Source organism: Salvelinus alpinus, chromosome 11 (genome assembly GCF_045679555.1).
Source record: "Salvelinus alpinus chromosome 11, SLU_Salpinus.1, whole genome shotgun sequence".
Classification (NCBI taxonomy): Eukaryota; Metazoa; Chordata; class Actinopteri; order Salmoniformes; family Salmonidae; genus Salvelinus; species Salvelinus alpinus.
Window position 1 is genome coordinate 117,060 of NC_092096.1, and position 21,680 is coordinate 138,739.

Here is a 21,680-nt window from a genome sequence, read left to right on the forward strand (position 1 = left end):
ACTGATAATTGAGAAAGAGATCCTCCTCTATGAGTCTCTTTAGTCTAGTTCTCCTAAATGGTGGGAGACCAGTCTAGTTCTCCTAAATGGTGGGAGACCAGCCTAGTTCTCCTAAATGGTTGGAGACCAGTCTAGTTCTCCTAAATGGTGGGAGACCAGTCTAGTTCTCCTAAATGGTGGGAGACCAGTCTAGTTCTCCTAAACGGTGGGAGACCAGTCTAGTTCTCCTAAATGGTGGGTGACCAGTCTAGTTCTCCTAAATGGTGGGAGACCAGTCTAGTTCTCCTAAATGGTGGGAGACCAGTCTAGTTCTCCTAAACGGTGGGAGACCAGTCTAGTTCTCCGCAATGATGGGAGACCAGTCTAGTTCTCCTAAATGGTGGGAGACCAGCCTAGTTCTCCTAAATGGTGGGAGACCAGTCTAGTTCTCCTAGATGGTGGGAGACCAGTCTAGTTCTCCTAAATGGTGGGAGACCAGTCTAGTTCTCCTAAATGGTGGGAGACCAGTCTAGTTCTCCTAAATGGTGGGAGACCAGTCTAGTTCTCCTAAACGGTGGGAGACCAGTCTTGTTCTCCTAAATGGTGGGAGACCAGTCTTGTTCTCCTAAACGGTGGGAGACCAGTCTAGTTCTCCTAAATGGTGGGAGACCAGTCTAGTTCTCCTAAATGGTGGGAGACCAGTCTAGTTCTCCTAAATGGTGGGAGACCAGTCTAGTTCTCCTAAATGGTGGGAGACCAGTCTAGTTCTCCTAAATGGTGGGAGACCAGTCTAGTTCTCCTAAATGGTGGGAGACCAGTCTAGTTCTCCTAAATGGTTGGAGACCAGTCGAGTTCTCCTAAATGGTGGGAGACCAGTCTAGTTCTCCTAAATGGTGGGAGACCAGTCTTGTTCTCCTAAATGGTGGGAGACCAGTCTAGTTCTCCTAAATGGTGGGAGACCAGCCTAGTTCTCCTAAATGGTGGGAGACCAGTCTAGTTCTCCTAAATGGTGGGAGACCAGTCTAGTTCTCCTAAATGGTGGGAGACCAGCCTAGTTCTCCTAAATGGTGGGAGACCAGCCTAGTTCTCCTAAATGGTGGGAGACCAGTCTTGTTCTCCTAAATGGTGGGAGACCAGTCTTGTTCTCCTAAATGGTGGGAGACCAGTCTAGTTCTCCTAAATGGTGTGAGACCAGCCAACCGGGAACGTTCCCAAAACATTAGCAAAGATTTTGATAATTGTTTTGTCAGGGTTTTATCTAACAATATGATAAAACATCCCAAAAAAACAGCCCAAAAACAATAATATAAAAAAAAAAATGTTTTTATTAAATTAAATAGTAATTTTCTCCTAAAATGTTGCGCACAAAAATCTGTAACAACCTCCACAGAACATTCCCCAGAAGTCCTCAGTAATGTTTCCAGATAATGTGAAAATGAATAAAAAATGTTACCTTTTATTTAAATAGGCAAGTCATTTAAAAGAACAAATTAATTATTTACAATGATTACTTACCTGGGGAACAGTGGGTTAACTGCCTTGTTCAGGGGCAGAAGGACAGATTTTTACCTTGTCAGCTCAGGAATTAGATCCAGTGACCTTTCGGTTACTCGGCCAACGCTCTAACCACTAGGCTACCTGCCACCCCATAATAACCACTAGGCTACCTGCCACCCCATAATAACCACTAGGCTACCTGCCGCCCCAAACATAACAGTAATAACACACTGTACCAGTAATGTTTTCCCAGCAAACCAAAATTGGTTGTAGTCAAGTACCCAGAACATTCATCGACTAATTTGTATCTTTATTTAACCAAGGCAAGTCTTAAGAACAAATTCTTATTCATAATTAGGGCCTAGCAGGAAGCTAAAGGCCTCCTGTGGGGACGGGGGATAAAGAAGAAGAAGATATGTAAGACAAGACGGACAACAGACAGAAGACTCTGGCAACAGCACAAATATAGCTAACTAACAGTGTGTGTGTGCAGGTGTGTGTGTGTGTGTGTGTGTGTGTGTGTGTGTGTGTGTGTGTGTGTGTGTGTGTGTGTGTGTGTGTGTGTGTGTGTGTGTGTGTGTGTGTGTGTGTGTGTGTGTGTGTGTGTGTGTGTGTGTGTGTGTGTTTGTGTGTGTTTGTGTGTGTAAAACAGCATGTCCCTTCCATAAGGCAACACAAACCAGTGACATGGGGTGACAACTAGAAACAGCTACATGGCTCAACAACCTATTCATCGCTTTGTCCTTTCATCTCCTCCAGGGACACCAAGTCCTGCAGGGACACCAAGTCCTGCAGGGACACCAAGTCCTCCAGGGACACCAACTCCTCCAGGGACACCAACTCCTACAGGGACACCAACTCCTGCAGGGACACCAAGTCCTCCAGGGACACCAACTCCTCCAGGGACACCAACTCCTCCAGGGACACCAAGTCCTACAGGGACACCAACTCCTCCAGGGACACCAACTCCTCCAGGGACACCAACTCCTCCAGGGACACCAAGTCCTACAGGGACACCATGTCCTGCAGGGACACCAACTCCTCCAGGGACACCAACTCCTCCAGGGACACCAACTCCTCCAGGGACACCAAGTCCTACAGGGACACCATGTCCTGCAGGGACACCAACTCCTCCAGGGACACCAACTCCTCCAGGGACACCAACTCCTCCAGGGACACCAAGTCCTACAGGGACACCATGTCCTGCAGGGACACCAACTCCTCCAGGGACACCAACTCCTCCAGGGACACCAACTCCTCCAGGGACACCAACTCCTCCAGGGACACCAAGTCCTACAGGGACACCAACTCCTGCAGTTGTAGGTTGGCTTGGAGGGAATTATAACACCAGGTTCCTCAGTTGTAGGTTGGCTTGGAGGGAATTCCAAGACCAGAGGGCTGATTAATGAAAGGACCTTTTTCCCATTTTCAGGTTCTAATATTCGGGACTCTTGGCATTAAACCAGATTGAGATCTGAGTTTGTGTGTTTCCATTTTGAGCTGGAAGAGAGGACAGATAAAATACCCTTCTAAATAAGATTATAAACTGGGTGGTTCCAGCCCTGAATGCTGATTGGCTGACAACCGTGGTATATCAGATCGTATACCACCGGTATGACAAAGCATTTCTTTTTAGTGCTCTAATTACGTTGGTAACATGTTTTTAACAGCAATAAGGCACCTCGGGGGGTTTGTGATATACGACCAATATACCACGACTAAGGGCTGTATCCAGGCACTCCGTGTTGAGTCGTGCGTAAGAACAGCCCTTAGCCGTGGTATATTGGCCGTATACCACACCCCCTCGTGCCTTATTGCTTAAACGTACCAGTGTTTGAATCTGTGTGTTGCCAGTGACGTCTAGCGACAGCACTGTAGAGATCACTGTGGTGAGTTTAGACGTCTCTGCTTGGTGACAAAACGACGGGCTGCGTGATACACCGAGTCAAGAGCTTGAGTATCTCCATGGTTACGTACAGAGACAAAAAGTACAACCAATCAACTCTTGTTCTGGCTGCAAAGGAAAAACATCCATCTGTTGACGGATGTTAAAAGCTGATTGAGCTTTTTCAAACGCCAAAGTCAAACTGCTGCAACTTGACTAGAGAACAGTGTTAAACTGCTGTCACTTGACCTGAGAACAGTGTTAAACTGCTGTCACCTGACCTGAGAACAGTGTTAAACTGCTGTCACCTGACCCGAGAACAGTGTTAAACTGCTGTCACTAGAGAACAGTGATAAACTGCTGTCACTTGACCTGAGAACAGTGTTAAACTGCTGTCACCTGACCTGAGAACAGTGTTAAACTGCTGTCACCTGACCTGAGAACAGTGTTAAACTGCTGTCACTTGACCTGAGAACAGTGTTAAACTGCTGTCACTAGAGAACAGTGTTAAACTGCTGTCACCTGACCTGAGAACAGTGTTAAACTGCTGTCACTAGAGAACAGTGTTAAACTGCTGTCACTAGAGAACAGTGTTAAACTGCTGTCACTAGACTAGAGAACAGTGTTAAACTGCTGTCACTAGAGAACAGTGTTAAACTGCTGTCACTAGAGAACAGTGTTAAACTGCTGTCACTAGAGAACAGTGTTAAACTGCTGTCACTAGACTAGAGAACAGTGCTAAACTGCTGTCACTAGAGAACAGTGTTAAACTGCTGTCACCTGACCTGAGAACAGTGTTAAACTGCTGTCACTAGAGAACAGTGTTAAACTGCTGTCACTAGACTAGAGAACAGTGCTAAACTGCTGTCACTAGAGAACAGTGTTAAACTGCTGTCACCTGACTAGAGAACAGTGTTAAACTGCTGTCACTAGAGAACAGTGTTAAACTGCTGTCACTAGAGAACAGAGTTAAACTGCTGTCACCTGACTAGAGAACAGTGTTAAACTGCTGTCACTAGAGAACAGTGTTAAACTGCTGTCACTAGAGAACAGTGTTAAACTGCTGTCACTAGACTAGAGAACAGTGCTAAACTGCTGTCACTAGAGAACAGTGTTAAACTGCTGTCACTAGACTAGAGAACAGTGTTAAACTGCTGTCACTAGAGAACAGTGCTAAACTGCTGTCACTAGAGAACAGTGTTAAACTGCTGTCACCTGACTAGAGAACAGTGCTAAACTGCTGTCACTAGAGAACAGTGTTAAACTGCTGTCACCTGACCTGAGAACAGTGTTAAACTGCTGTCACCTGACTAGAGAACAGTGTTAAACTGCTGTCACTAGAGAACAGTGTTAAACTGCTGTCACTAGAGAACAGTGTTAAACTGCTGTCACCTGACCTGAGAACAGTGTTAAACTGCTGTCACCTGACTAGAGAACAGTGTTAAACTGCTGTCACTTCACTAGAGAACAGTGTTAAACTGCTGTCACTTCACTAGAGAACAGTGTTAAACTGCTGTCACCTGACCTGAGAACAGTGTTAAACTGCTGTCACTAGAGAACAGTGTTAAACTGCTGTCACTTCACTAGAGAACAGTGTTAAACTGCTGTCACTAGAGAACAGTGTTAAACTGCTGTCACCTGACCTGAGAACAGTGTTAAACTGCTGTCACTAGAGAACAGTGTTAAACTGCTGTCACTAGAGAACAGTGTTAAACTGCTGTCACTAGAGAACAGTGTTAAACTGCTGTCACTTCACTAGAGAACAGTGTTAAACTGCTGTCACTAGAGAACAGTGTTAAACTGCTGTCACTTCACTAGAGAACAGTGATAAACTGCTGTCACTAGAGAACAGTGTTAAACTGCTGTCACCTGACCTGAGAACAGTGTTAAACTGCTGTCACTTCACTAGAGAACAGTGTTAAACTGCTGTCACCTGACCTGAGAACAGTGTTAAACTGCTGTCACCTGACCTGAGAACAGTGTTAAACTGCTGTCACTTCACTAGAGAACAGTGATAAACTGCTGTCACCTGACCTGAGAACAGTGTTAAACTGCTGTCACTTCACTAGAGAACAGTGTTAAACTGCTGTCACTTGACTAGAGAACAGTGTTAAACTGCTGTCACCTGACCTGAGAACAGTGATAAACTGCTGTCACTAGAGAACAGTGTTAAACTGCTGTCACTAGACTAGAGAACAGTGTTAAACTGCTGTCACTAGAGAACAGTGTTAAACTGCTGTCACCTGACTAGAGAACAGTGTTAAACTGCTGTCACTAGAGAACAGTGTTAAACTGCTGTCACTTGAGAACAGTGTTAAACTGCTGTCACTAGAGAACAGTGTTAAACTGCTGTCACTAGAGAACAGTGTTAAACTGCTGTCACTAGACTAGAGAACAGTGATAAACTGCTGTCACTAGAGAACAGTGTTAAACTGCTGTCACTAGAGAACAGTGTTAAACTGCTGTCACTAGAGAACAGAGTTAAACTGCTGTCACTAGACTAGAGAACAGTGTTAAACTGCTGTCACTAGAGAACAGAGTTAAACTGCTGTCACTAGAGAACAGTGTTAAACTGCTGTCACCTGACTAGAGAACAGTGTTAAACTGCTGTCACTAGAGAACAGTGTTAAACTGCTGTCACTAGAGAACAGTGTTAAACTGCTGTCACTAGAGAACAGTGTTAAACTGCTGTCACTAGACTAGAGAACAGTGTTAAACTGCTGTCACTAGAGAACAGTGTTAAACTGCTGTCACTAGAGAACAGTGTTAAACTGCTGTCACTAGAGAACAGAGTTAAACTGCTGTCACTAGACTAGAGAACAGTGTTAAACTGCTGTCACTAGAGAACAGAGTTAAACTGCTGTCACTAGAGAACAGTGTTAAACTGCTGTCACCTGACTAGAGAACAGTGTTAAACTGCTGTCACTAGAGAACAGTGTTAAACTGCTGTCACTAGAGAACAGTGTTAAACTGCTGTCACTAGAGAACAGTGTTAAACTGCTGTCACTAGAGAACAGAGTTAAACTGCTGTCACTAGAGAACAGTGTTAAACTGCTGTCACTAGACTAGAGAACAGTGTTAAACTGCTGTCACTAGACTAGAGAACAGTGTTAAACTGCTGTCACTAGACTAGAGAACAGTGTTAAACTGCTGTCACTAGACTAGAGAACAGTGTTAAACTGCTGTCACTAGACTAGAGAACAGTGTTAAACTGCTGTCACTAGAGAACAGTGTTAAACTGCTGTCACTAGACTAGAGAACAGTGTTAAACTGCTGTCACTAGAGAACAGTGTTAAACTGCTGTCACTAGACTAGAGAACAGTGTTAAACTGCTGTCACTAGACTAGAGAACAGTGTTAAACTGCTGTCACTTGACCTGAGAACAGAGTTAAACTGCTGTCACTAGAGAACAGTGTTAAACTGCTGTCACTAGAGAACAGTGTTAAACTGCTGTCACCTGACTAGAGAACAGTGTTAAACTGCTGTCACTAGAGAACAGTGTTAAACTGCTGTCACTAGAGAACAGTGTTAAACTGCTGTCACTAGAGAACAGTGTTAAACTGCTGTCACTAGAGAACAGAGTTAAACTGCTGTCACTAGAGAACAGTGTTAAACTGCTGTCACTAGACTAGAGAACAGTGTTAAACTGCTGTCACTAGACTAGAGAACAGTGTTAAACTGCTGTCACTAGACTAGAGAACAGTGTTAAACTGCTGTCACCTGACTAGAGAACAGTGTTAAACTGCTGTCACTAGAGAACAGAGTTAAACTGCTGTCACTAGACTAGAGAACAGTGTTAAACTGCTGTCACTAGACTAGAGAACAGTGTTAAACTGCTGTCACCTGACTAGAGAACAGTAATCAAAAGTATTGGGATTAATATATTTATACAGTATGTGTATTCAAGTAGTCAAACGTAAAGTATTTGGTCCTATATTCCTAGCACTCAATGTCTACATCAAGCTTGTGACTCTACACATTTGTTGGATGCATTTGTTGTTTGTTTTGTGTTTCAGATTATTTTGTGCCTAATAGAAATGAATGGTAAATAATGTATTGTGTCATTTTGGAGTCACTTGTTGTCACGCCCTGACCGTAGATTGCTTTGTATGTTTCTATTTTTAGTTTGGTCATGGTATGATGTGGGTGGGTATTCTATGTTGTAGGTCTATGTTTTCTATTTCTATGTGTTTGGCCTGGTATGGTTCTCAATCAGAGGCAGCTGTCTATCGGTGTCTCTGATTGGTACTTAACTAGCCTATTTTCCCACTTGTGTTGGTGGGTGGTTATTTTCTGGTTAGTGTTTGTTGCACCTGTCAGAACTGTTCGTTGGTCGTTTTGTTGTTTTTGTTCGTGTATTCATCTTGATTAAAAGTATTATGGATACGTACCACGCTGCACTTTGGTCCTCCTCTCCTTCTCCCGACGACGATCGTTACACTTTTATCGTAAAGAAGAATATAATATGTTTCTTAACACTTCTACATTAGGGCTTGGCGTCCCGTCAGCGGGACCGTTTTTGTGTTTTGGGAAATGTTCTTACCACATTGTTCCCACAACCTAATGAAACATTCTGGGAACCTTTAAATAACAGATTAATTGTTTTTCTAGGAACGTTCTTTCAACATCAGGCGAATGTTTTATACAAATCATCAACAAGGGTAACGAATGTTCTGGGAACTTCCACAGAACTCGATTTTGGTTTGCTGGGGATTTTTCCTTTGCCATCAATAATATTTACACAATCCCACCCTACATACTTCTGTACTTATTAAGATCTATGTCTTACCGCCATGTAACGCTGCTGCAGCTTAATGCCTTAGGGAAGAGGAGGAAGAGGAAGAGGAGGAGGAAGAGGAGGAGGAAGAAGAGGAGGAGGGTCTGTATGGGCTCTGTAGGGTGCAGAGGTCACATCTGAGTCAGAAACTGGGCTAGTTACAGGAGACTATGTCTGAATGAGGAAGAAGACGGAGACGGAGATGAAGAAGGAGGAGGAGGAGGAAGAGGAGGAGGAGGAGGAGGAAGAGGAGGAGGATGAGGAGGAGGAGGAGGAAGAGGGTCTGTATGGGCTCTGTAGGGTGCAGAGGGCACAGCTGAGTCAGAAACTGGGCTAGTTACAGGAGACTATGTCTGAATGAGGAAGAAGACGGAGACGGAGACGAAGGAGGAGGAGGAGGAGGAGGAGGAAGAGGAAGAGGGGGAGGAAGAGGAAGAGGAAGAGGAGGAGGAGGAGGAGGAAGGGGAGGAGGAGGAGGAGGAGGAGGAAGAAGAGGAAGAGGAAGAGGAGGAGGAGGAGCAGGAAGAGGAGGAGGAGGAGGGGGAAGAGGAGAGGAAGAGGAGGAGGAAGAGCAGGAGGAAGAAGAGGAGGAGGAAGAGGAGGAGGAAGAGGAGGAGGAGAAAGATACGTATTGTTCCTCTATCCCTGTGGTTTATGACACTAAATCAAGAAATGTGAATGATGACTGACTTCTTAAACATAAATAAGCACTTACCATCCGTACCTCCCTCTTCCAACCTTACATTACCCTTCAAACAGTCCATTTCCCCCTCAGGGTTTCAGGATAGAGGATTTTCATGGGAGGAGAAATGTGTTTGAGAGGAAAAGTTTGGTCTTGGGGAATAGTGTGCATGAAATTGAATTACAGTGGAATAACTAAAGCCAATATTTTCCCTTTTTTGATAAACTACCCAATAAGCCTTTCTCCCCATTAAGGCAGAGTTGAAGAAACAGATTTGAGATCTGATAGGATCCACTCAAAGACACTTATCTGGAACCTGTTCGGGAGCACGGATGGGTTTTTTTTCCACAAGAGTATTTTTTAGAGAGTTCAAATTCATGGGAGCCATTATGTAGAAATATATATACAATGTCAACATAAACGGAGCAGTGTTCAGTTGTCCGTGAGCCTGAAGACTGGCACGTCTCCGGGAGAAATCACACGCCAATGTTTCAAGGCTTTTCTTGAAAGTGTGACTCGATACAGCTGGTATTTCGTTCTGTTTAAGCACAATAATCCATTTTATGGTTTCGCTGAAAGTGGAGAATTAGATAATTCATTGTGTTTGAACTGTGTTCGGGGGTTTTGTTCAGACATTCTCCGGTCCTGACTCTTCTGCGGGTGGCCATTTTAAACCAGGTGACCGGCTCTTTGAAGCCGCCTTCCTTTCCCTGTACCCCTGGATCCCAATATTCCTTGTATCCGGCCTACCCAGCAGCTTCCCTGGTAGAAACACTTTGAAAAAAGGGGGAAACCTAATTTCAGGGTTGGAACAGGATCTATACATGTGACATGTAAGCTTTTCCCTGGGAAGTTGTTGGAGAAAAAGACAGAGAGAGAGCCAGCAGTTTTAACATAAAGGCCAAAGTAAACATTTCCTTCTATTGAAAAGCAGTGCTACCTATTGATGTTTGGCTGGGCTAGTCCTCTCCACAGTGGAGTTATGTACTACAGGACCTTACAGTGAAATGCTTACTACAACAGGACCTTACAGTGAAATGCTTACTACAACAGGACCTTACAGTGAAATGCTTAATACAACAGGACCTTACAGTGAAATGCTTAATACAATAGGACCTTACAGTGAAATGTTTACTACAACAGGACCTTACAGTGAAATGCTTAATACAACAGGACCTTACAGTGAAATGATTAATACAACAGGACCTTGCAGTGAAATGCTTAATACAACAGGACCTTGCAGTGAAATGCTTAATACAACAGGACCTTACAGTGAAATGCTTACTACAACAGGACCTTACAGTGAAATGCTTAATACAACAGGACCTTGCAGTGAAATGCTTAATACAACAGGACCTTACAGTGAAATGCTTAATACAACAGGACCTTACAGTGAAGTTATGTACAACAGGACCTTACAGTGAAATGCTGGGCTAGTCCTCTCCACAGTGGAGTTATGTACAACAGGACCTTACAGTGAAATGCTTAATACAACAGGAACTTACAGTGAAATGTTTAATACAACAGGACCTTACAGTGAAATGCTGGGCTAGTCCTCTCCACAGTGAAGTTATGTACAACAGGACCTTACAGTGAAATGCTTAATACAACAGGACCTTACAGTGAAATGCTTAATACAACAGGACCTTGCAGTGAAATGCTTAATACAACAGGACCTTGCAGTGAAATGCTTAATACAACAGGACCTTACAGTGAAATGCTTAATACAACAGGACCTTGCAGTGAAATGCTTAATACAACAGGACCTTACAGTGAAATGCTTAATACAACAGGACCTTACAGTGAAATGCTTAATACAACAGGACCTTGCAGTGAAATGCTTAATACAACAGGACCTTACAGTGAAATGTTTACTACAACAGGACCTTGCAGTGAAATGCTTAATACAACAGGACCTTACAGTGAAATGCTTACTTACAAACCCTTAACTAAAAATGCAGTTTTAAGAACAATAAGTGTTAATTAAAAACTTCTTCAGGACCGATGGGTCCCATCCACGGGACGGTTGAGCTAACGTAGGCTAATGCGATTAGCATGAGGTTGTAAGTAACAAGAACATTTCCCAGGACATAGACATATCTGATATTGGCAGAAGGCTTAAATTCTTGTTCATCTAACTGCACTGTCCAATTTACAGTAGCTATTACAGTGAAAGAATACCGTGCTATTGTTTGAGGAGAGTTCACAGTTTTTAACATGAAAAGTTATTAATAAACAAATTAGGCACATTTGGGCAGTCTTGATACAACATTTTAAACAGAAATGCACATACGCTGCTGCCATCTAGTGGCCAAAATCTAAATTGCGCCTGGGCTGGAATAATACATTATGGCCTTTCTCTTGCATTTCAAACACGATGGTACAAAAAAAACTATTTTACAAGATCTAATGTGTTATATTCTCCTACATTCATTTCACACATTCCACAAACTTCAAAGTGTTTCCTTTCAAATGGTACCAAGCATATGCATATCCTTGCTTCAGGTCCTGAGCTACAGGCATTTAGATTTGGGTATGTCATTTTATGCGAAAATTGAAAAAAAGTGGCGGATTCCTTAAAGTAGTAAATATTTAAGTAAAAAAGGTCTGAAGGTCTGTCAGAGTTGGTCTGTCCAGATCTCCTAACCACTGCTTATTACTGTCCTGTTTTATGAGTCTGTCAGAGTTGGTCTGTCCAGATCTCCTAACCACTGCTTATTACTGTCCTGTTTTATGAGTCTGTCAGAGTTGGTCTGTCCAGATCTCCAACCACTGCTTATTACTGTCCTGTTTTATGAGTCTGTCCAGATATCCTAACCACTGCTTATTACTGTCCTGTTTTATGAGTCTGTCCAGATATCCTAACCACTGCTTATTACTGTCCTGTTTTATGAGTCTGTCCAGATATCCTAACCACTGCTTATTACTGTCCTGTTTTATGAGTCTGTCCAGATATCCTAACCACTGCTTATTACTGTCCTGTTTTATGAGTCTGTCCAGATATCCTAACCACTGCTTATTACTGTCCTGTTTAATGAGTCTGTCAGAGTTGGTCTGTCCAGATCTCCTAACCACTGCTTATTACTGTCCTGTTTTATGAGTCTGTCCAGATATCCTAACCACTGCTTATTACTGTCCTGTTTTATGAGTCTGTCCAGATATCCTAACCACTGCTTATTACTGTCCTGTTTAATGAGTCTGTCCAGATATCCTAACCACTGCTTATTACTGTCCTGTTTAATGAGTCTGTCCAGATCTCCTAACCACTGCTTATTACTGTCCTGTTTAATGAGTCTGTCAGAGTTGGTCTGTCCAGATCTCCTAACCACTGCTTATTACTGTCCTGTTTTATGAGTCTGTCCAGATATCCTAACCACTGCTTATTACTGTCCTGTTTAATGAGTCTGTCCAGATCTCCTAACCACTGCTTATTACTGTCCTGTTTAATGAGTCTGTCCAGATATCCTAACCACTGCTTATTACTGTCCTGTTTTATGAGTCTGTCCAGATATCCTAACCACTGCTTATTACTGTCCTGTTTAATGAGTCTGTCCAGATCTCCTAACCACTGCTTATTACTGTCCTGTTTAATGAGTCTGTCAGAGTTGTTCTGTCCAGATATCCTAACCACTGCTTATTACTGTCCTGTTTTATGAGTCTGTCCAGATCTCCTAACCACTGCTTATTACTGTCCTGTTTAATGAGTCTGTCCAGATCTCCCAACCACTGCTTATTACTGTCCTGTTTTATGAGTCTGTCAGAGTTGTTCTGTCCAGATCTCCTAACCACTGCTTATTACTGTCCTGTTTTATGAGTGTGGTAAAACCAGATATGGAATCCTAATAGTTTAATACCAGTGTTGGGTTATTTTTTTTACCAGTGAGTTGACTTCCTGCGACTTCCTACGGTCACCTAATACAACTACTGGGCCTACCGCCCCCCGCCCCATCTGACAACCACATGTGTTTTGAGTTCAACACAGTGTGTGTCCATCCTCTTCCTGGTTCCACTTAACATAATGCATCATTAATGCAGAGAAAACACGTTCAATCTTTTATGGAGGCAACAACAACGACCACAACAAGCATTAATGAATCATTTTCAGCTTTCTGAATGTAAACGCTCAGGTGTCATTTATTTATGGAAACAACAGAAATAGTTTAGTTGTGCCTCTTATCTCCTAAGATCTCTTGTTGACAGTCTCTCCGTAAGGCTGTTTTCCTGTGCCTCTTATCTCCTAAGATCTTTTGTTGACAGTCCCTCCGTAAGGCTGTTTTCCTGTTCCTCTTATCTCCTAAGATCTCTTGTTGACAGTCCCTCCGTAAGGCTGTTTTCCTGTTCCTCTTATCTCCTAAGATCTCTTCTTGACAGTCCCTCCGTAAGGCTGTTTTCCTGTTCCTCTTATCTCCTAAGATCTCTTGTTGACAGTCTCTCCGTAAGGCTGTTTTCCTGTTCCTCTTATTTCCTAAGATCTTTTGTTGACTGTCCCTCCGTAAGGCTGTTTTCCTGTTCCTCTTATCTCCTAAGATCTTTTGTTGACAGTCCCTCCGTAAGGCTGTTTTCCTGTTCCTCTTATCTCCTAAGATCTTTTGTTGACAGTCCCTCCGTAAGGCTGTTTTCCTGTTCCTCTTATTTCCTAAGATCTTTTGTTGACTGTCCCTCCGTAAGGCTGTTTTCCTGTTCATCTTATCTCCTAAGATCTTTTTTTGACAGTCTCTCCGTAAGGCTGTTTTCCTGTTCCTCTTATCTCCTAAGATCTTTTGTTGACTGTCCCTCCGTAAGGCTATTTTCCTGTTCCTCTTATCTCCTAAGATCTTTGTTGACAGTCCCTCCGTAGGGCTGTTTTCCTGTTCCTCTTATCTCCTAAGATCTTTTGTTGACAGTCCCTCTGTAAGGCTGTTTTCCTGTTCCTCTTATCTCCTAAGATCTTTTGTTGACAGTCCCTCCGTAAGGCTGTTTTCCTGTTCCTCTTATCTCCTAAGATCTTTTGTTGACAGTCCCTCCGTAAGGCTGTTTTCCTGTTCCTCTTATCTCCTAAGATCTCTTCTTGACAGTCCCTCCGTAAGGCTGTTTTCCTGTTCCTCTTATCTCCTAAGATCTTTTGTTGACAGTCTCTCCGTAAGGCTGTTTTCCTGTTCCTCTTATCTCCTAAGATCTTTTGTTGACAGTCCCTCCGTAAGGCTGTTTTCCTGTTCCTCTTATTTCCTTAGATCTTTTGTTGACTGTCCCTCCGTAAGGCTGTTTTCCTGTTTCTCTTATCTCCTAAGATCTTTTGTTGACAGTCCCTCCGTAAGGCTGTTTTCCTGTTCCTCTTATCTCCTAAGATCTTTTGTTGACAGTCCCTCCGTAAGGCTGTTTTCCTGTTCCTCTTATTTCCTAAGATCTTTTGTTGACTGTCCCTCCGTAAGGCTGTTTTCCTGTTCCTCTTATCTCCTAAGATCTTTTGTTGACAGTCTCTCCATAAGGCTGTTTTCCTGTTCCTCTTATCTCCTAAGATCTTTTGTTGACTGTCCCTCCGTAAGGCTATTTTCCTGTTCCTCTTATCTCCTAAGATCTTTGTTGACAGTCCCTCCGTAGGGCTGTTTTCCTGTTCCTCTTATCTCCTAAGATCTTTTGTTGACAGTCCCTCTGTAAGGCTGTTTTCCTGTTCCTCTTATCTCCTAAGATCTTTTGTTGACAGTCCCTCCGTAAGGCTGTTTTCCTGTTCCTCTTATCTCCTAAGATCTTTTGTTGACAGTCCCTCCGTAAGGCTGTTTTCCTGTTCCTCTTATCTCCTAAGATCTCTTCTTGACAGTCCCTCCGTAAGGCTGTTTTCCTGTTCCTCTTATCTCCTAAGATCTTTTGTTGACAGTCTCTCCGTAAGGCTGTTTTCCTGTTCCTCTTATCTCCTAAGATCTTTTGTTGACAGTCCCTCCGTAAGGCTGTTTTCCTGTTCCTCTTATCTCCTAAGATCTCTTGTTGACAGTCCCTCCGTAAGGCTGTTTTCCTGTTCCTCTTATCTCCTAAGATCTTTTGTTGACAGTCCCTCCGTAAGGCTGTTTTCCTGTTCCTCTTATCTCCTAAGATCTTTTGTTGACAGTCCCTCCGTAAGGCTGTTTTCCTGTTCCTCTTATTTCCTAAGATCTTTTGTTGACTGTCCCTCCGTAAGGCTGTTTTCCTGTTCCTCTTATCTCCTAAGATCTTTTGTTGACAGTCTCTCCGTAAGGCTGTTTTCCTGTTCCTCTTATCTCCTAAGATCTTTTGTTGACTGTCCCTCCTCCGTAAGGCTATTTTCCTGTTCCTCTTATCTCCTAAGATCTTTGTTGACAGTCCCTCCGTAGGGCTGTTTTCCTGTTCCTCTTATCTCCTAAGATCTTTTGTTGACAGTCCCTCTGTAAGGCTGTTTTCCTGTTCCTCTTATCTCCTAAGATCTTTTGTTGACAGTCCCTCCGTAAGGCTGTTTTCCTGTTCCTCTTATCTCCTAAGATCTTTTGTTGACAGTCCCTCCGTAGGGCTGTTTTCCTGTTCCTCGTATCTCCTAAGATCTCTTGTTGACAGTCTCTCCGTAGGGCTGTTTTCCTGTTGCTCTTATCTCCTAAGATCTTTTGTTGACAGTCTCTCCGTAAGGCTGTTGTCATGTTTTAATCCCTTTCACATGTACATATTCAACATGTTTGTATGAGATGTGATAACATGGTTCTCTAAAAGCTCCTGTCAGCGGCGGTGATCATAATCCTTCACCTTTCTCTGCCCGCCGTTGGTTGGCTTCTCTCTCTGTCTTCCCATTAGAGACTTCTCCTGTCTGTAAACCCTGGTTGGCTTCTCTCTCTGTCTTCCCATTAGAGACTTCTCCTGTCTGTAAACCCTGGTTGGCTTCTCTCTCTGTCTTCCCATTAGAGACTTCTCCTGTCTGTAAACCCTGGTTGGCTTCTCTCTCAGCCTTCCCATTAGAGACTTCTCTTGTCTGTAAACCCTGGTTGGCTTCTCTCTCTGTCTTCCCATTGGAGACTTCTCCTGTCTGTAAACCCTGGTTGGTTTCTCTCTCAGTCTTCCCATTAGAGACTTCTCCTGTCTGTAAACCCTGGTTGGCTTCTCTCTCAGTCTTCCCATTAGAGACTTCTCCTGTCTGTAAACCCTGGTTGGCTTCTCTCAGTCTTCCCATTAGAGACTTCTCCTGTCTGTAAACCCTGGTTGGCTTCTCTCTCAGTCTTCCCATTAGAGACTTATCCTGTCTGTAAACCCTGGTTGGCTTCTCTCTCAATCTTCCCATTAGAGACTTCTCCTGTCTGTAAACCCTGGTTGGCTTCTCTCTCAGTCTTCCCATTAGAGACTTCTCCTGCCTGTAAACCCTGGTTGGTTGACATCTCTCTCAGTCTGTGTTCTCCTCTCTTCTCTCAACTCCAGGGTCTCCATCTACCCAGCGTGGTGTACTCCATCCTCCAGGGTCTCCATCTACCCAGCGTGGTGTACTCCATCCTCCAGGGTCTCCATCTACCCAGCGTGGTGTACTCCATCCTCCAGGGTCTCCATCTACCCAGCGTGGCGTACTCCATCCTCCAGGGTCTCCATCTACCCAGCGTGGTGTACTCCATCCTCCAGGGTCTCCATCTACCCAGCGTGGCGTACTCCATCCTCCAGGGTCTCCATCTACCCAGCGTGGTGTATTCCATCCTCCAGGGTCTCCATCTACCCAGCGTGGTGTACTCCATCCTCCAGGGTCTCCATCTACCCAGCGTGGTGTACTCCATCCTCCTCCAGGGTCTCCATCTACCCAGCGTGGCGTACTCCATCCTCCAGGGTCTCCATCTACCCAGCGTGGTGTACTCCATCCTCCTCCAGGGTCTCCATCTACCCAGCGTGGCGTACTCCATCCTCCAGGGTCTCCATCTACCCAGCGTGGTGTACTCCATCCTCCAGGGTCTCCATCTACCCAGCGTGGCATTCTCCATCCTCCTCCAGGGTCTCCATCTACCCAGCGTGGCGTACTCCATCCTCCAGGGTCTCCATCTACCCAGCGTGGTGTACTCCATCCTCCAGGGTCTCCATCTACCCAGCGTGGCGTACTCCATCCTCCAGGATCTCCATCTACCCAGCGTGGCGTACTCCATCCTCCAGGGTCTCCATCTACCCAGAGTGGCGTACTCCATCCTCCAGGGTCTCCATCTACCCAGCGTGGCGTACTCCATCCTCCAGGGTCTCCATCTACCCAGCGTGACGTACTCCATCCTTCAGGGTCTCCATCTACCCAGCGTGGTGTACTCCATCCTCCAGGGTCTCCATCTACCCAGCGTGGTGTACTCCATCCTCCAGGGTCTCCATCTACCCAGCGTGGTGTACTCCATCCTCCAGGGTCTCCATCTACCCAGCGTGGCGTACTCCATCCTCCAGGGTCTCCATCTACCCAGCGTGGTGTACTCCATCCTCCAGGGTCTCCATCTACCCAGCGTGGCGTACTCCATCCTCCAGGGTCTCCATCTACCCAGCGTGGTGTACTCCATCCTCCAGGGTCTCCATCTACCCAGCGTGGTGTACTCCATCCTCCAGGGTCTCCATCTACCCAGCGTGGCGTACTCCATCCTCCAGGGTCTCCATCTACCCAGCGTGGCGTACTCCATCCTCCAGGGTCTCCATCTACCCAGCGTGGCGTACTCCATCCTCCAGGGTCTCCATCTACCCAGCGTGGCGTACTCCATCCTCCAGGGTCTCCATCTACCCAGCGTGGTGTACTCCATCCTCCAGGGTCTCCATCTACCCAGCGTGGCGTACTCCATCCTCCAGGGTCTCCATCTACCCAGCGTGGCGTACTCCATCCTCCAGGGTCTCCATCTACCCAGCGTGGTGTACTCCATCCTCCAGGGTCTCCATCTACCCAGCGTGGCGTACTCCATCCTCCAGGGTCTCCATCTACCCAGCGTGGCGTACTCCATCCTCCAGGGTCTCCATCTACCCAGCGTGGTGTACTCCATCCTCCAGGGTCTCCATCTACCCAGCGTGGTGTACTCCATCCTCCAGGGTCTCCATCTACCCAGCGTGGTGTACTCCATCCTCCAGGGTCTCCATCTACCCAGCGTGGCGTACTCCATCCTCCAGGGTCTCCATCTACCCAGCGTGGTGTACTCCATCCTCCAGGGTCTCCATCTACCCAGCGTGACGTACTCCATCCTCCAGGGTCTCCATCTACCCAGCGTGGCGTACTCCATCCTCCAGGGTCTCCATCTACCCAGAGTGGCGTACTCCATCCTTCAGGGTCTCCATCTACCCAGCGTGGCGTACTCCATCCTCCAGGGTCTCCATCTACCCAGTGTGGCGTACTCCATCCTCCAGGGTCTCCATCTACCCAGCGTGGCGTACTCCATCCTCCAGGGTCTCCATCTACCCAGCGTGGCGTACTCCATCCTTCAGGGTCTCCATCTACCCAGCGTGGCGTACTCCATCCTCCTCCAGGGTCTCCATCTACCCAGCGTGGTGTACTCCATCCTCCAGGGTCTCCATCTACCCAGCGTGGTGTACTCCATCCTCCAGGGTCTCCATCTACCCAGCGTGGTGTACTCCATCCTCCAGGGTCTCCATCTACCCAGTGTGGTGTACTCCATCCTCCAGGGTCTCCATCTACCCAGCGTGGTGTACTCCATCCTCCAGGGTCTCCATCTACCCAGCGTGGTGTACTCCATCCTCCGGGGTCTCCATCTACCCAGCGTGGCGTACTCCGTCCTCCTGGGTCTCCATCTACCCAGCGTGGTGTACTCCATCCTCCAGGGTCTCCATCTACCCAGCGTGACGTACTCCATCCTCCAGGGTCTCCATCTACCCAGCGTGGCGTACTCCATCCTCCAGGGTCTCCATCTACCCAGCGTGACGTACTCCATCCTTCAGGGTCTCCATCTACCCAGCGTGGTGTACTCCATCCTCCAGGGTCTCCATCTACCCAGCGTGGCGTACTCCATCCTCCAGGGTCTCCATCTACCCAGAGTGGCGTACTCCATCTTCCAGGGTCTCCATCTACCCAGCGTGGCGTACTCCATCCTCTAGGGTCTCCATCTACCCAGCGTGGCGTACTCCATCCTCCAGGGTCTCCATCTACCCAGCGTGGTGTACTCCATCCTCCAGGGTCTCCATCTACCCAGCGTGGTGTACTCCATCCTCCAGGGTCTCCATCTACCCAGCGTGGTGTACTCCATCCTCCAGGGTCTCCATCTACCCAGTGTGGCGTACTCCATCCTCCAGGGTCTCCATCTACCCAGCGTGGTGTACTCCATCCTCCAGGGTCTCCATCTACCCAGCGTGGCGTACTCCATCCTCCAGGGTCTCCATCTACCCAGAGTGGCGTACTCCATCCTCCAGGGTCTCCATCTACCCAGCGTGGCGTACTCCATCCTCCAGGGTCTCCATCTACCCAGTGTGGCGTACTCCATCCTCCAGGGTCTCCATCTACCCAGCGTGGTGTACTCCATCCTCCAGGGTCTCCATCTACCCAGCGTGGCGTACTCCATCCTCCAGGGTCTCCATCTACCCAGAGTGGCGTACTCCATCCTCCAGGGTCTCCATCTACCCAGCGTGGCGTACTCCATCCTCCAGGGTCTCCATCTACCCAGCGTGACGTACTCCATCCTTCAGGGTCTCCATCTACCCAGCGTGGCGTACTCCATCCTCCAGGGTCTCCATCTACCCAGCGTGGCGTACTCCATCCTCCAGGGTCTCCATCTACCCAGCGTGGTGTACTCCATCCTCCAGGGTCTCCATCTACCCAGCGTGGCGTACTCCATCCTCCAGGGTCTCCATCTACCCAGCGTGGCGTACTCCATCCTCCAGGGTCTCCATCTACCCAGCGTGGTGTACTCCATCCTCCAGGGTCTCCATCTACCCAGCGTGGTGTACTCCATCCTCCAGGGTCTCCATCTACCCAGCGTGGCGTACTCCATCCTCCAGGGTCTCCATCTACCCAGCGTGGCGTACTCCATCCTCCAGGGTCTCCATCTACCCAGCGTGGTGTACTCCATCCTCCAGGGTCTCCATCTACCCAGCGTGGTGTACTCCATCCTCCAGGGTCTCCATCTACCCAGCGTGGCGTACTCCATCCTCCAGGGTCTCCATCTACCCAGCGTGGCGTACTCCATCCTCCAGGGTCTCCATCTACCCAGCGTGGTGTACTCCATCCTCCAGGGTCTCCATCTACCCAGCGTGGTGTACTCCATCCTCCAGGGTCTCCATCTACCCAGCGTGGTGTACTCCATCCTCCAGGGTCTCCATCTACCCAGCGTGGTGTACTCCATCCTCCAGGGTCTCCATCTACCCAGCGTGGCGTACTCCATCCTCCAGGGTCTCCATCTACCCAGCGTGGCGTACTCCATCCTCCAGGGTCTCCATCTACCCAGCGTGGTGTACTCCATCCTCCAGGGTCTCCATCTACCCAGCGTGGCGTACTCCATCCTCCAGGGTCTCCATCTACCCAGCGTGGCGTACTCCATCCTCCAGGGTCTCCATCTACCCAGCGTGGTGTACTCCATCCTCCAGGGTCTCCATCTACCCAGCGTGGCGTACTCCATCCTCCAGGGTCTCCATCTACCCAGCGTGGTGTACTCCATCCTCCAGGGTCTCCATCTACCCAGCGTGGTGTACTCCATCCTCCAGGGTCTCCATCTACCCAGCGTGGTGTACTCCATCCTCCAGGGTCTCCATCTACCCAGCGTGGTGTACTCCATCCTCCAGGGTCTCCATCTACCCAGCGTGGCGTACTCCATCCTCCAGGGTCTCCATCTACCCAGCGTGACGTACTCCATCCTCCAGGGTCTCCATCTACCCAGCGTGACGTACTCCATCCTTCAGGGTCTCCATCTACCCAGCGTGGCGTACTCCATCCTCCAGGGTCTCCATCTACCCAGCGTGGCGTACTCCATCCTCCTCCAGGGTCTCCATCTACCCAGCGTGGCGTACTCCATCCTTCAGGGTCTCCATCTACCCAGCGTGGCGTACTCCATCCTCCTCCAGGGTCTCCATCTACCCAGCGTGGTGTACTCCATACTCCAGGGTCTCCATCTACCCAGCGTGGTGTACTCCATCCTCCAGGGTCTCCATCTACCCAGCGTGGTGTACTCCATCCTCCAGGGTCTCCATCTACCCAGTGTGGTGTACTCCATCCTCCAGGGTCTCCATCTACCCAGCGTGGCGTACTCCATCCTCCAGGGTCTCCATCTACCCAGCGTGGTGTACTCCGTCCTCCAGGGTCTCCATCTACCCAGCGTGGCGTACTCCATCCTCCTGGGTCTCCATCTACCCAGCGTGGTGTACTCCATCCTCCAGGGTCTCCATCTACCCAGCGTGACGTACTCCATCCTTCAGGGTCTCCATCTACCCAGCGTGGTGTACTCCATCCTCCAGGGTCTCCATCTACCCAGCGTGGCGTACTCCATCCTCCAGGGTCTCCATCTACCCAGCGTGGCGTACTCCATCTTCCAGGGTCTCCATCTACCCAGCGTGGTGTACTCCATCCTCCAGGGTCTCCATCTACCCAGCGTGGTGTACTCCATCCTCCAGGGTCTCCATCTACCCAGCGTGGTGTACTCCATCCTCCAGGGTCTCCATCTACCCAGCGTGGCGTACTCCATCCTCCAGGGTCTCCATCTACCCAGCGTGGTGTACTCCATCCTCCAGGGTCTCCATCTACCCAGCGTGACGTACTCCATCCTCCAGGGTCTCCATCTACCCAGCGTGGCGTACTCCATCCTCCAGGGTCTCCATCTACCCAGAGTGGCGTACTCCATCCTTCAGGGTCTCCATCTACCCAGCGTGGCGTACTCCATCCTCCAGGGTCTCCATCTACCCAGCGTGGCGTACTCCATCCTTCAGGGTCTCCATCTACCCAGCGTGGCGTACTCCATCCTTCA

The 21,680-nt window shown here is 47.5% G+C and overlaps 1 protein-coding gene across 1 annotated transcript; it reads left to right on the plus strand.

The window, feature by feature from the left end:
- Positions 1-350: 350 nt before the first annotated feature.
- Positions 351-3,392, plus strand: LOC139534825 (clumping factor A-like). Its single transcript, XM_071334279.1, has 3 exons — positions 351-379; positions 2,236-2,795; positions 3,331-3,392. The coding sequence occupies exons 1-3, from the start codon at positions 351-353 to the stop codon at positions 3,390-3,392; spliced, it is 651 nt and encodes a 216-aa protein (XP_071190380.1).
- The last annotated feature ends 18,288 nt before the right edge of the window (positions 3,393-21,680 follow it).